We start from the raw sequence: 15,734 nt of genomic DNA, 5'->3' as shown, positions 1-15,734 counted from the left end.
TTATCTCTCTTCCTCAGCTGGAAGCAAGAAGCAGAAACGAGGGTCCTCCTTCATGACCGTCTCCAACTTCTACAGGGTAAGTAGGGGCTGCTCCAGAGGCCACCTTGTGACCACTGCCCCCAACCATCCCTTCCAATGGTGTAGTGGTCTGGCTGCCACCTCATGGCCCAGGACAAGATGATTTCATTTCTATGCCTATGGTTGCCTCTTTCATTTCAGGGGTCCGTTTCCTTCTGAAGAGGGCTCAGAACCACAGGACCATAGGGCAGAAAAAACCCTTAAAGATGGTCCAGTCTAACTGCGTTTTTTCAGATTGAAACCCAGAGGATGATGGGACGTGCCCAACATAACAAGTGGAAATATCAGTGCCTAAGATCTTGTGCTGGCAGGTCTTCTGGGCTGGGCACAACTTCCACAAAGTTTGGGCACTACTGGAAACATATTCCAAAGGCAGAAATGTAGCCAATGGTGAGATGTTGCACAAAGAACGATTTCAATGTTTCCCAAGGATCTGGCTGTCCTGAGGCAGAGTGAGCCACCTCATTGGACGTATCCAAGTGTAAGAGGAGGGATCCTCTAGTAGGGAAGTTAAAAATGGTGAGGGATTTGTCCACACAGGTACTACGGTTCCTTCTAGTAGCGAGATTCTACGATGAGCCAGCACTGAACTCAGAGGGTCCCTCTTTCTGTAAAACATGTCACTTTGGGCAAGTTACTGGACCTTTGAGAGCATCACTATCTGACAGAACTTTCTGCGATGATGGAAATGTTCTCTTCTGTTCAATATGGCAGCCACCGTCCAATATGCTGTCCAGTACGATAGCCACTAGCCACACGTGGTTAGCAAGTACCTGAAAAGTGGCTGGTGTGACCAAAGCACTGAATTGTAATTGTAATTAAATTAATTAAACTCTAAACAAATACCTCTCCTGAGCACAGGTGTCCTGCAACACCAACGCCGAGCTTCGCTCTTTCTTTCCCTCTACCCCCAGGAGCAGTTGAACAAGCTGATGGCCACCCTCCACAGCACCTCCCCCCATTTTGTCCGCTGTATTGTCCCCAATGAGTTCAAGCAATCAGGTACATCATGGGGACACGTCTCCCAGCTGGAAGTCCTTGGGATGTGTGAAGTTGGGGGTCACTCCAAATTAAGTCCACTTTTTAATCACCAGGAATGACTGGGGTAAAACGGGGCATTGAAAGAACCTCCAACAGTGGATCATCTAAACAGCACGTTCTAGCTACTTTGTAAAGCAGAGTGGTGCCCACCTAGGCAGAAGTCACACTCAGGAGAGCCTTTGGGCCTTGGCTGAATTGTGGGGGACCTGGGACACCCTGGGCAGTGACTGGAGGAGATTAGGGTTGAAGACCTGGATATTGAGTTCAGCCTCCTTGAGTGGCAAGGAGTGGCCTAGGGTACCCTAGGGCAGTGACTCCCCACCCTGTGCCCTCCCTCTTGGCAGGTGTGGTGGACGCCCACCTGATCATGCACCAGCTGGCTTGCAATGGAGTCCTGGAAGGCATCCGTATTTGCAGGAAGGGCTTCCCAAACAGGCTGCAGTATCCAGAGTTCAAACAGAGGTGAGTGGTGTCTTCCCGATACCTTGAGTACAGTTCTCGGTCTCCAGGGGTTGACTCTTGATAAATGTAGTCCCATTGGAGCAGACACTATGGGTACAGTGATGGACACTATCTCACTGTCTACTTCAGTACACAATGGCCCAACTTTGAATAGCCAGCACCTGCATTTCTTTGCCCGAGGGCTCTCTCTGGCTGCTAGAGCCTGCTTTGCTACTTGGCAGGCTGAAAGTATCAGGAATTAATGCCTCCCCAGGAGCAGCCCTCGACCAATGACTAAGGACACTTGGCATATAAATGCTTCAGCTCCCTCACCCTGATGATGGGCTAACTCTGAGGCATGTTCTATACTGGCTCTCAGACAGCTGTGTGTTGGTAAATGCTTAACAATGGGTCCTCCAAGTTAAATTTTTTTTTAAAAAAAAGAAGCCCTGATTTGTAATATCTTCCGATTTCCATGGTATAAATACTCCCACCACAGCTGACTTCAAGCTACCAATATGACATCACTGAATGCAGGGTTGGGGAGAGATGCACACAGGCGCTTGTGAGCCAGGGGGAGCTGTTCTCAGCACACAAGGGTCCCCCAGCAGCCTGAAGCCCCAGTTACCTGTTCTGATAACTGGCTTGATAACATGCCTTTTGCTGGCCTCCCTGACCCACTCCCCAACTCTGCCACCTCTCAGATAAACTACCTGCACTCGATTCCTGGTCTCAAGGTCTGATTCTGGGGGAACCCAAACTGAGACCTCCACCTGAGAGGTTAATTTACTTCGACCCCTTCCTTAATTGCTAGAACATAGGACCGCAGATTGATGGAGCAAGAAGGGTCACTAGAGGTCATCTTGTCCAAGCCCTCTGAAATCCCTAGCTGGGGAAGGACTAAGGGAGCTACTGGCAGGTCAGGAAAATAAGCAGTTCTCTCATGTCTGGAGGAAAAGATGAAGAAGGAAAGATTTTGGTGCCTTCATTTCTAAGACCATCTCCCCGCTGAACTTCCAACCCACACCGACATCTACTCCCCAGCGTCTCCTGTCAGTCCCCTCCCTCTGCCTGCCATGGGCCTCTGCGAAACAAGTCTAATCCCTGATTTGAAGGCCATCTCACAGGTCGATGATAACTGTGAGGGTAGACTTCCTGGGCTGACAACTTGGGGATGATGGGGACTGCCATCGTCTCTCCCGACAGGTACCAAGTGCTGAACCCCAGCGTGATTTCTCAGGGGTTCGTGGACAACAAGAAGGCCTCAGAGCTGCTGCTTGGGAGCATCGACTTGGATGTGAATGAATACAAAATCGGACACACCAAGGTAGGGTCTTCCCACTCAGGCTTGTCCCAAGAAGGTGGGTGTCAGGGTGTGAATTCCAGCTCAGCCGTAGACCAGGTGGTCAAGCCCCTCAGCTGCTGAGAGCCTCTGTGCCCCCTTCTGAAAAATCAGGGCTGGTAAAGCCAATCTCACAGGATTGGGAGTAGCGTGCGTGAGAACCCAGCTCAGACAGAGAGGTACTCAATAAACAGGAGAATATTAGGACTGCATGGGCCACAGATTTCTCAGAATAAAAGCAGCCGATCGGAATCAAGGTCCTGGACTGGACCGGGGCACCACGGTACGTGTGTGGGCGAGGTCCGGGGGTGAAGCACCCTAATCCCAGCCCACCCACACCACGAGTCCCAGCCCTGAGTTGGCAGGCGAGTCAGGGTTGACTCAGACAGAGCGGTCGCCTGATCCTGACTCATGGGGCCCATGTCTGTCCCACTTCCTGGCCCCGCAGAGTCCTGTCAGGATTGTAAGGGCCAGGCTGATGGTGGGAGGTGCCCATCGACACCTGCCCAACCAGACTCACCCCAACATGACAGTCAGGGTGATGCAAGAGGGGCCCTGGCTTTGCCTCAGGCTCGGAGCCTGCTGCCGTGCAGCCTGGAGTGGGTCACTTGACCGTCCTGGTCTCGTGGGGGACACAGGCAGGCCCAGCTTCTCTGTGGGCCTGGTGTGGCACAATGCCCAGGGAAGCTCCCAGCTGCATGTACATCCAACACGTACGGAGTGCCTCCTGCGTGCCAGGCACAGTTCTAGGCTTAGGGATACGCAGGTGGACAGAACAGAAAGAGTCCCTAGCTCCCTACAGCTTGCTTTGTAGCCATTGGTGTTAGCAGGATTGTAATACTGCCTTCAAACCTGCCAGAACCATTAGCTTTGGCCTCCTGCACCACTGAGACGTGCTGTGTGGAGATAAATTGACTTATGGGAACTCTCAGGCTTTGTCACAGAATCACTGAATACCTGAGCTGGAGAGAACCTTGGAGACCAGCTCCTTCCCCCACCCCACCTTTGATGGGTGGGAAACTTAAGAAAGCCTGGAGAAGACATAGAGGTGACATGCCCAATTTCACAGAACTAGGCAGGACAGGGCAGGCCTCAGGCCCCTCGTCATGGGATCAGGGAAGTCACGTGACTTGTATCTGACACAGCTACCCCTGGGCAGACAGACTGATCTTGCTGTTGTTCAAGGGTTGCATGGGGCACCTCAGGTCCAGGTAAAGGCCTGGGGCTGCTGCGGATTGCTTTGCTCCCCGGTGCCAGGCAGGCTCTGGTGGCAGGGGCAGAAAAGAGAACAGAATGACTCCGCCTGTACACTGTGTCCCCATCCCTGGCTTTGGCTCACGTGGGCCTTCCCCACCAGCCACATGCTTGCCTCACTGCTCCTCAAAGACCAAACCTCAACCACAATTAATCTGGAAATATCAAGCCCAATGTCTCTACCCTACGATTGGTGGGGAGAGGGCAGAGGGAAGAAGCATCCCTTTCCATCCTTTCCCTGTCAGTATCCAAGCATCCACATCTTTATATTCATCTGGGGGCTCTAATCCCTGCCCCCACGTGTAGAATCAGAGATTCCCAGCGCTGAAAGGACTTGGGGTCCTGCACTCCCACTGGACAGGAGACGAGACCACGTTCCCCCAAAGGAGAGTGACTTAACCAAGGTGCCCTAGCACATCCAAAGCAGGTTGAGGACAGGTGTGGGTCTCCTGGTTCCTTCTATACTTCCAGAAGTTTCTATCATGTCCTATTAGAAGCCTATAAAAATATGGTGCATTATAAAACACACTGATAAAGCGATCACCCATAAGCCCACTTAAAAACCCAGAACTTCATCTTTACATCTCTTTCCTCTCCTTCCTCCCCACCCCAAGGAGTAACCTTTGTCCTGAATGTTAACTGTACCCTTGCCTTTTCAAAAACAGTTTTATTACATATGCACATGGCCCAAGGTTTGCCTGGTTTTGAGCTTCATGAAAGTTATCATACTTGGTATCTTATCTGACATGCTTTTGTCACTTAATCATGTTTCTAAGATTCATCCTTGTTGGCTGGTATGTGACGTTTGTTCATGGTCACAGCCATATCATAGGACTTCTGATGGCCATGCCACACCTGTCCCGTCTCCTGTCCTTGGAAATTGGATTGCTCCTTCTTTTCTCAGTTACCAACAATGCTGCTATCAACATCCTCACACATGGCCCTATGCAAGAATTTCTCTAGAACAAAGTTTTCAACTTTGGCTGTACATGAGAATCATCCAGACTGAGGGTGGGGGCAGAGAGGTTGGAACACCGATGCCTGAGCTCCCCACCCCAGAAACTGTTTGAAGTCACCTGTGTCCAGGCAACGGCATCTTTCCAAAGCCCTCCAGGTGGGGGCGATGTGCAGCCAGGGTTGAGATACACACTGAGGGAGTGACAACCAATTTCCAAAACTGTACTTACTCACCACCCACCCCCTCGTTGATTCACATACTTGCCAACACTTGTTTTATCAGAAGTCTTCAGTGTTGCAGATTGCGGGGGAGGGGGAGTGGTATCTTGTGACCTTAATTCGCATTGCCCTGAGGTTGGGTGTTTCTGGCCCTTTCTAACATGCATTGCAAAGCTGTTCTTCTTTTCCTGGGGACGAGTCCCACTCATAGAACAGAGCCGGATGCCTGAAATTGTGCACCACTGGGAAAACTCTGTCCCCCTTCTAGAAAGTCAACTCCCCCTGCTGAACCACTATCCCCTCTTCCCACTCCCATATCCCGTGGGACCATGACTGTCCCAAGGCTGCTTTGCATAGTGGTAAAAAGGAAGGCCCGTTGGCACCCTGCTGCCAGGCAGTCACCATAGGTAACAGTGAAGATCCAAACGATTTATCACATTTTACTCAGAGCTTCACAGTTTGCAGAAGTACTTTCCCTGTTATCTCATTTAATTTTTATAGCAACCCTCTAAGGGAGGGATCAACAACCCCATTTCACAGATGAGGCACTGAGGCCCTAAGATGTGAGGAGGCATGTCCAAGGTGACCCAGCTAGTAACTGCAAGGCCAGGACTAGAGCCCACGGGAGTGTCCAAGAGCGAGAGGAAATAGATGCCGAGGCTGGCACGCCCTGCCGTGCAGATGTCCAGGCCAGGGCCAGCTGTTTCCCAGGGTCTCTGAACTCTGAAGGACCCATCGGAACTTCTTGTTCTTTCATTGTGAACTCCCCGCTAAGCAGCTGCTCTGGTGACAGAGGGGCTATTCTCAGATCCATGTGTCTTTCCCCCAGGTGTTCTTCCGAGCAGGCGTCCTGGCCAAGCTCGAGGACATGCGGGACGAGCGTCTGGCCAAGATCCTGACGATGCTTCAGTGTCGGCTCCGGGGTTTCCTCATGAGGGTTGAGTTCAAGAAGATGCTGGAACGAAGGTAACGCCAGTGGGGCAGGCCTACTGAAGCCACACCATCCACATGGAATGACCAGGGACCCCTCCACACACACAGTGCTCAGCTCCACCAGTGACACTGGGCAGTGAGATAGGGAGGGTGCCAATGTCTTTGTTGTCCCAAAGAACCCTCTTTGGGGCCTGTGTTGGTTTCCTGGGGCTGCCATTAGCAAAGTACCACAAACCAGGTGCCTTAAAACAATAGAAATTTATTTTCCCATGATTCTGGAGGCCAGGAGTCTGAAATTAAGGTGCTGGCAGGCAAGCTCCCTCCAAAGCCTCGAGAGGGGAAGCCTGTCTTGCCTCTTCCAGTCCTGGTAGCCCCAGGCACTCCTTGGCTTGTGGCTGCATCTCTCCAATCTCTGCCTCTGTCCTCACAAGGTGTTCTTCTGTGTCTGTCTTCACACGGTCTTCCTTTTTTTTATAAGGACACCAGTCATCTTGGGTTAGGGGCCCCCCACTACTCCAATATGACCTCATCTTAAACTAAGTTAATTCCATCTGCAAAGACTCTTATTTCCAAATAAGATCACATTCACAGGTTCTGGGGGTTAGGACTTCAGCGTATCTTTTGGGAGGGGACACAATTCAACTCCTAACAGGGACCACCTAATATAAACCCTTCTCTTTACAGTCACTTTCACAGCCTTCCCCTTACTTGATCCATATGATGATGCTGTGAGAGGGATGTGGTAGGATCAGCACCCCCATTTTACAGATTGGAAACTGAGATTAGAGGGGTTAAGGTACTGGGCCAGGTCCATGCAGAAAGAGTCAGGATTAGAAGCCAGAAATCCTTGTCCCAAATCGCTGCCCTCAGAATTGTGTTTCTCAGCCATCTCCCTAAAATGGTAATTAGAAAATAGCTCTGGCTACCCTGGCTGCCCTGTGGTTGACTCTGGCTCTTGTGGTCATAGTATTAGTAATAGTAACAGTAATGAATAAATAATAACAGTAATGAAGTCCTGATATCCACCAGCAGGGCCCCTGTGACCCCGGCCAAAGGCAGGGACACCAGTTAGGGGCTGAGTGGTGGGACTCAGTGCACAGAAGATCCTCAGTAAATGACAGTTGAAGGAAGCTGTCAGGGACAAGGAGGGCTGATTCCAGAGACCGCAGACTGATGGGATTTGGAGACTAACGGATGATTTCCGGTGAGGGAGCAGAAGGAGGGAAATGCAGGAAGAAATGAGCTCAACCCTGAGCTGTCCGGGAGGAGCTGGTTCCATCGGGGAGGCCAGTCCCCCGTCCCCTCCCCTGCCCCCCATGCCTTCATTTTAACCCATGCAATGCTGGATTCTTCCCTTTTTTTTTTTTTTTTTTGCAGAGTTGGCCTGAAGGTCATCCAGCGGAACACACGCAAGTTCCTGGAGCTGCGTTTCTGGGGCTGGTGGAAGCTCTACAACAAGGTGAGGACTGAGGGGCCGCAGTCCTGGGCGGAGGGGCCTCCTGGGGATGGGAGGCCGTGGGATGCTGCAGGGACAGTCTGAAAATGAGGGCACCTTGGAGGAAGAGTGTAGCCTCCTTCCAGGAGGGGGCTGAATCCTCCCTGAGAAAAACGATAGTGTGTCTTCCCACCTTTCAACTCATCCCTCAAAATAAAACCCACTTAGGATGCAGAGAGCCCCCTCCCCACAAAAGTGGGCTTGGTGCGCAGTGCCTCACCCTTGGGCATGTCGAAGCATCTCAGCTCCTTCAGTGAAGTCCTGGACTTTAGGAAATCATGGGATCCGACCTCTCCTTTCCCAGGCTGTTCTGAGGCAGCAGTGGGGGTGAGTGAGTCAGCCAGGAGGGGAGGCTGCAGGCGCCCAAGTAAGCAGTCCACCCTCAGCAAATGCAGGAGGCCACGAACCAACCTACTGCATGAGGCTCCAGTGGCGCTGGGGCATGGCGTCCCACCTGGGGTCCCTTTTACAAGGAAGCACGGCACTGGACCCGGGGGCAGGGCTGCCGCATTCAGGGGGCCGGAGGGCAGTGTTGTCTTGAGGGGCGGGGTGTTCAGGGCAGCTACGTGGAGGGTTGGCCCAGGCTCCAGGTCATCTTAGGGGGCCCTGAGCCCCCGACAACTCAAGCAGAAGCTTCTCTCCCCTCCCCATAGGGAAGAACTTTCTAACAATCCATGCTGACCACAAATTGAAAGGGAGGGATAGTAAGTTCTGCATCCCCAGCGGTGCCCATGCACAGGCCGGCCCACTGGAGGGCCTGAGGCGGCAGAGGGATCTAAACAAAAATTTCTCAAATTTAGTCAGTATGACATTTTCCCCACCTGTTCTATGACTGACCTTCTTTCTTTACATCAACTCACTGTTTTATTTCGAAATTTTTATTTTAAAAGGAAACTTCACATCCTTACCTGTCTCATCCTAAGCAAACATTATGCATAAAACTGTGGATTTCACGAGTTCTTTTCATTTTTAAAAATTATTATTTTTCAAAATCATGTATTAAACTATTACTTTTCAAAATTATTTTTAAAGTAACCATGTAACAATGAAAATCAAAAGGTTTCCATGCAAAGGTTGAATCCATCTCACCTGCCCCCTCAGTGTATGTATTACCCTTTGGGAAGCCCCAGACCAACAGCCTTTAAGATTCCTTCCAAGCCAGATATAAGTGACCACAGATGACAAGGAGACAGAGCCTAGAAACTTCTCTGCTCTTTACCAGAAAGTAAAACTTCACCAATTAAACATAGCGGAGCAAGATCCTGTTCCAATAAGTGAAAACATAAAATTAAGTTAAAATCCTTTACTCTTAGCGTGTTAAGTGAGCTCTAACCTTATTTAACTAAGTCAGATAAGCTGAATCAATGGAAAAAAACACCTTGGGGGAGGCTTTCACTGGATAAAAAGTGTAACACAGTTGCAAGTGATACTTACTATCACATTTTTTTTTTTTTTTGCGGTTCGCGGGCCTCTCACTGTTGTGGCCTCTCCCGTTGCGGAGCACAGGCTCCGGACGCGCAGGCTCAGCGGCCATGGCTCACGGACCCAGCCGCTCCACGGCATGTGGGATCCTCCCAGACCGGGGCACGAACCCGTGTCCCTTGCATCGGCAGGCGGACTCTCAACCACTGCGCCACCAGGGAAGCCCACTATCACCTTTTTATGCAAATTTTGCACTGCAATATCCCAGATCCCCATAGACCAGGCTGGCAATGACAGGTTTATCTGTCATCTTCAAAGAGAGGCCATTCCTTCTCCCAAATCTATGGGTTTGCACTCCCGAATAATGTATCCATAGATCAGGAAATATCCCGAGGGCCTGTCCTGCCTGCTCTGCTTGGTGCTGTAGAGACACCGAGGGCAGGAGGGAGATGGGGAGGGGCAGAGGGCAGGGCTCGTGGTCTAGCAGGGCAGAGGACGCAATGGACCCAGGCACTCTTGTAGGATGAGAAGTGCCAAATGCACAGAGAGGTCCAGACAGGTGCTGTGGGTGCAGAAGAGGAGCGACTATTCCTGGCTGAAGGCAAAGCAGCCCACACCTAGTCCCCTGGCAAAGCCCATCTCCCTGACACTCTGCAGTGTTGTTCGCCACCCAGGTCAAGCCACTCCTGAATGTGGCTCGGCAAGAGGAGGAGATGAAGGCCAAGGAGGAGGAGCTGAGGAACGCCGCGGCCAAGACGCAGGAGCTGCTAGACAAGATCAAGGATCTGGAGGAGAAGATGGCCACGCTCAGCCAGGAGAAGAATGACCTCACCATCCAGCTGCAGGCAGTATGTGGGGCCCTGGGGGCAGCGGCAGGAGCTGGGGGCCTTGGCAAGAGTCAGACCCACAGAAGGAGGGAGAGTGGCCTTCTAAGAAGCTGTGTCCTTCCAGACGCTGGGGAATTCCCAGCCTTCTCTTTCTCTCATTGCCATGTCATCCTGGACCCAACTACCAAAAAGTCTCCATCAAATTCCTGTTCGCCCACAGCAGCAGGCTGAGCGCACACACATACAGTACATGCTGGGCCTGGGGCATCGTCCAGGCAGGGGGGCCACGAGACGGTGGGAGGAGCACCTCTGGGGTGAGCCTGGCTCCCTGGGGACCTAGGGAACTTGCCCTCTTTTCTCTGCTTCCTCTTCCTCGCCCATCAAGTGCAAACACAGAGGGGAGAACATATGACCTAGTTTCTGTGGGGAGCCTGACTCCCAATACGATGAGCAGGTTCACTGCCGTGACCCTTCTGGTTTACAAGGGTCCTTCCTTCTCTGATTCGAGCTTCACAACCACCTCATAAGACGCCCGATTTTCATGTGTATCTTCAGGGTAGGAAACTCCACTTGACCGACCTTTAGAGATTTGATCAAGGTCACAAGCCGGTCAGTAGAAGACCCACAACTGGGAGGGGTCCAGCCCCATCTTGGTCATTCCTGCTCTGTCACAGCCACGTCTCCTCGCCGAGAGCGTGCCAGCACTTGCATTAGCTATCCATTTTCCCCAAGCTGTCTCTGACATCTTTTCTCCCATCCTTTCCACCCCCCTGAGAAGTTGCTCAGGCTAGGACCCTCATTTTATGTTTGGGGAGGCTGAGGCCGAGCGTGAATACAAGGATCAAAGAATCTTCCGTTTACAGAAGCGCCACGATGTGCTCCATCCCTTTATGCCTCACGATGATCATTTCCCTTATTTTGCAGAGAATGAATTTCAGTAAATCTATGCCACGAACCAAAAGTCATCTAGCTGGTCTGGTCTTCTGACTCCATGGGCAGTTGTTGTCTCACACCACTGACCCCATCTCAGGGAGACCCCAGTGGACACTCCGCTTGCCCCTCCTCTGACATTTACTGCCTGTGTGACTTTTGACAACTCCATCCTCTCTGCATATCGGTTCCCTCATCTCTGAACCCTAGCTTATAGATGATACCTGTCTGGCTTGCTTCTCAGTGTTGTTATAAGGAGAAACCAGGGACGGGAAATGGTTTGTTAACACGGAAGTGCTAAATCAATGCTGGGAGTTATTTGGGTGGACGTGCCCCTCCACGTTGGCAGATGCAAGCACAGGCCCACATGGGATCAGTGGATGAGACAGCAGAGCCTGAATGGACAGAGGCGTCCTGCCTGAGTGGCCCGGGCTTCTCCTAGGCCACTGCTAATGCCTTAAGGTGAATCTGATCACCTGGGGTCTCATTAAAAAGCAGATTCAGATGAACAGGTCACAGGTGGGGACTGAGATTTTGCATTCTAACCGGCTCACAGGTGATGCTGCTGCTGCTGGTCTGGGGACCACACTCCTGGACGAGGCTTCGTCACCAAGAAGCTCAGAGATAGCCAGCCCCTGTCCAGCCCCCAGGACACGTTTGTTGGGGGCCCATCAGCCCGAGGCCTATCCGTCAGCACGTTCCCCTGCAGGTGCCCGGCCCCTGCCCTTGACCAATACTCTCTTTCTTCCACCAGGAGCAAGAGAACCTGATAGATGCGGAGGAGCGCCTGACCCAGATGATGAAGACCAAGATGGAGCTGGAGAGCCAGATCTCTGACATGCGGGAGAGGCTGGAGGAGGAGGAGGGGACATCGGCCTCGCTGAGCGCCACCAAGCGCAAGCTGGAGGGGGAGCTCAGTGACCTCAAGCGGGACCTCGAGGGCCTGGAGACCACGCTGGCCAAGACGGAGAAGGAGAAGCAGGTGGGGAGGCCCCTGGGCCAGACCCTGCTCCTCCCAGGGCCAGGGAACCCCCAGCCCGCTGCCCTGCAGGGGCCACACCCAGAGCCCATATAGCAATGCTGCCCGGGACCCGAGCCACCAGCCACATGCAGCTATTTTAACTTAATTCATTACAATTTCAAATGTCGTTCCTCAGTCAACCTGGCCGCGTATGGAGGGCTCAGTAGCCGCTCGCAGCAAGTGCTACGATGTCGGATAGAGCAGACAGAGCACACGTCCATTGTTTGGGCAGAGCAGCTTACTCAGGGGGCTGAGAGCTGTTCCCCTCGTGGGGACGCCCAGGCCTGGCTGGTTCTCCTCGTGCCTGGGATTCCTGGGCGTCTGCCTGGCCTTCTGCCCACTCAGCCTCAGCATCCCTGGGGCCCCTCACAGAACATCCTTCTGCAGCACCATGTCCACCCCTCCCCCTTCCCAGAGGAAGCAACCATATTGTAAGGTGGGGTCACCTTTAGCTGCTGGATTTCTGCCCAAACAAGCAGCTGCTGCCCTTCCAAGTGGCTCCCTGACTCCTGGTACCGTCTGGCTCGCCCTTGGTCCCAGGCCCCCTTCCTATCTCACAGTGGGTGGGGTCCCCGAGCAGGGGGAGGTGGATGCTGCCTAAGCCGGGGCGTCTGCAGCTTTGATGTGCACTCGAACCACAGGGACCTCAATAAGACGCAGGCTCTGGGCCAGCAGGTCCTGCGGGGCCCAGGGGCTATATTTCCAACACAGTCCCCGGCGAAGGCACGGCTGCCGTCCAAGGACCAGGCTCTGAGTAGCCAAGGCCTGACGGTGTTCTCTCTGTCCCCTCACCCCCAAGATTCTGACTTGGTTGGCTGGGCTGTGCCCTGGGCATTGGTGTCTCTTAGGCTCCCAGGTGGCTCTGGGGAACAGCCAAGCTGAGAACCCTCTCTCGGGGCAAGTACTCTCCTCCCCTTCTCCCCCTGAGGGTGTTCCCAGCCTTAAAGTCCAGGCTCTCCCCTGCCGCCCCATCTCCAGGCCCTGGATCATAAGGTCCGCACCCTGACTGGGGACCTCTCGCTTCGAGAAGACTCTATCGCCAAGCTCCAGAAGGAGAAGAGGGCCCTGGAGGAGCTGCAGCAGGTAGGCACCGGCCACTTCTCCTCTTGGCGGAGCAAATGGAGCTCGGAGACGGGAGACCCTCATTCGAATCCCGGCTTTGCCGCCCATCAGCTGGGGCCCTTGGGGAAGTCACAGTGTCTCCCTACAACACAATGCCTTCATCAGTGAAGTGGACACAGTCACTTGCTACCTTCCTTCCAGGTTTGTTGTTAAGTGGGGTGAACATATCATTTATCACCCAAACTAGGACAGGTTTCAGAGTGAAAGGGGTCAGCAGGCATGCGTCAGAATGGTCCAGGCACAGTGGGAGGGATGCTCCCAGAGTCATAAGGATGAAGTGGGCGTATGGAAGTGCGCCATGAGCTCTAAAGCACCAGGGAACCCTGATTCGTTGCGGCAACAACAGGCCTGAGTTCCTGAGGTCATGGGGAGCCCACCCGACTGTTTCAGTTGCTCCTGAGTGTGGAGCCAACTCTGACCACCCACCAGTGCTGACCATGGCATGGAGCACCTCCTAACCTAGACACAGGTGCCAGGAGCAAATTGAAGCCCAGAACTAGACAGTGGACCCTCATCCCTGTGTTTGCTGACATCATGAATCTACAATATGTCCCCCGAGCACATTTCTCTGTCGCCTCTGGAAACACCTCCCCTTAGACTGTGACTCTCCATCGTATCAAACCCAGAACCCCCTGTTATAGCAAATATGCTCAGTTCTCATTATTCGGGGTAGCGATGTTCTATAGAGTCATTGAATTAGCAAATACTGAACCTTTGCTCTCGGGGAAATACAAGGTTATCTTCCTGCAAGCCTCTAGTCACAGCGTTTTTGTCAACCCCTCAATACATCATACATATGATGGTGATCGATACATTATCTTGTTTTATGTGTATTTCTGTTGAAAAACACCTTATTTAGTACATATTGTTTTTTGGGTTTTGGGGTTTTTTTGTGTTTTTTTTTTGGTGGTACGCGGGCCTCTCACTGCTGTGGCCTCTCCCGTTCTGGAGCACAAGCTTCGGAGGCGCAGGCTCAGCGGCCATGGCTCACAGGCCCAGCCACTCCGCGGCATGTGGGATCTTCCCGGACCGGGGTACGAACCTGTGTCCCCTGTATCGGCAGGCGGACTCTCAACCACTGCACCACCAGGGAAGCCCCAGTACATATTGTTGATACATTGAACTCATGGTCAACAGCCCCTGTATCTCAGGCCTGAATGATGCTCATCCAACACATAGATTTTCTCTGCAAGGCACATCACAGCCTTCTTGCGTCAGGAATGCCAGACAGCACTGCAGAACCGTGCTTCGCGCCACTGTAAGCAGTGAAATCACCAACAAAGAGCACTGACATGTAGAAAACGTGGCACTACATAGACTGGGAAAAGCACACATGTTTGCAGTCTGAGACGAACCAAGGAGACAGAGCATCATTTATCCGACCTCAGCTGGGAACATGCCCCGCTTTGCATGTCCACGAATGACCACGAAAGCACCATGAGTATTGATTTGGGGATTACAAATAAATTTTAGCGAGTAGGTAAACCGGCAAATAGATAATTCACGGATAATGAGGATCAACTGTATTTTGGAACGCCCTCTTACTATCCTGAATTGAAAATTATAATAATGTAACTAATATATAACTTCAGAAAAATCAATAGAGTGCCCTTCCATATAAAAGGAGAAATGAATGAACGTAATTTATAATAAATAATGGGGCTGTCAAAGTGTAAAAGCTCAGGCAGATCTAGGAGGGCTGCCTGCCCAAGCCCGTCTTTGAAGGCTGTAGGCGGGCACCCGAGGGTGTGTTGGTGACTCAGGTAGCCAAGTGCGGTTGCTACCAGTGATGCAATTTTACAAAACAGTCAATAATTCTCAGGGAGATTTTAACAACAAGAAGTAAATCTTCTCTTAGTTTCCATGGTAGATCATTCTTTAAAATTGTAGTGTATACTAAATGAAAAAAATGTTGTGTTATGTGCGAAGAGGTACTAGGTTCTAGGTTCAGAAAAGTATAAATAGTTGTTTACTTACGTGAATGGCTGAATGCGACAGCAAATGTGTGAAATGCAGAATTATTCTTCATGGCACCCATTATCCAGAGCAAGGCCAGATGTCCAGTGTCCCTGGAAGCACCCACAAAGTACCAGTGAGGCCCCCAATCATTGTGACAACCAAAAGCACCACACCCCCCAAATTTCCTATATGCCCCGTGGAGAACCAGAGCCCCCAACAGACCCCTAGGGGCCCACCTGTGGCTGACGGGTGATCAGTGTGCCGTGGCCTCACCCACCACCCAGGAGCAGGTGCTCTGTAACTGATCACTGACATCATCAACTCAGCTCGGAAGTGATGGCAGAGAACCAGATCTGTTCAGCTGCTCCCGCCTGCCTCACAGGACACACACGTGTATCTTTCCTTCCAGAAAACGCTTGATGACCTGCAAGCCGAGGAGGACAAGGTGAACCATCTGACCAAGAACAACAGCAAGCTTAGCACCCAGATCCATGAGGTAATGCCCCGTCGTTGGGTCTGATTCTATAGCTCGACAGTCAGGTCTGTCCCAGGTCACAGGGATCTCAGATACATTTTGGGAAACTGGGAAGTGAGGCCCTTTCTGATGCCACAGCTAAGGAACCAGACCCAGTCTGGTTCTTTGTTGCATTCTGGCCTCAGACAACCCTCCCCCCACACACACACCCTACTTTC

General features: G+C 52.1%; 1 protein-coding gene across 1 annotated transcript in view; it reads left to right on the top strand.

Annotated features, from left to right (window-relative positions):
* Positions 1–15,734, top strand: part of MYH16 (myosin heavy chain 16) — a gene marked incomplete at both ends in the record, with an annotated part of 52,506 nt that overhangs the window by 18,348 nt on the left and 18,424 nt on the right. Inside the window, 10 exons of the mRNA XM_079945493.1 lie at positions 18–76; positions 993–1,080; positions 1,464–1,581; positions 2,767–2,887; positions 6,162–6,298; positions 7,643–7,724; positions 9,857–10,030; positions 11,694–11,921; positions 12,939–13,043; positions 15,451–15,537. Coding sequence (XP_079801619.1) covers positions 18–76; positions 993–1,080; positions 1,464–1,581; positions 2,767–2,887; positions 6,162–6,298; positions 7,643–7,724; positions 9,857–10,030; positions 11,694–11,921; positions 12,939–13,043; positions 15,451–15,537 — 1,199 coding nt within the window. The remainder of the gene's footprint in view (positions 1–17; positions 77–992; positions 1,081–1,463; positions 1,582–2,766; positions 2,888–6,161; positions 6,299–7,642; positions 7,725–9,856; positions 10,031–11,693; positions 11,922–12,938; positions 13,044–15,450; positions 15,538–15,734) is intronic.

The sequence above is a fragment of the Stenella coeruleoalba genome, assembly GCF_951394435.1.
Source record: "Stenella coeruleoalba genome assembly, chromosome: 15".
In the NCBI taxonomy this organism is placed as follows: Eukaryota; Metazoa; Chordata; class Mammalia; order Artiodactyla; family Delphinidae; genus Stenella; species Stenella coeruleoalba.
This window is presented reverse-complemented; position numbering and strand designations above follow the sequence as displayed.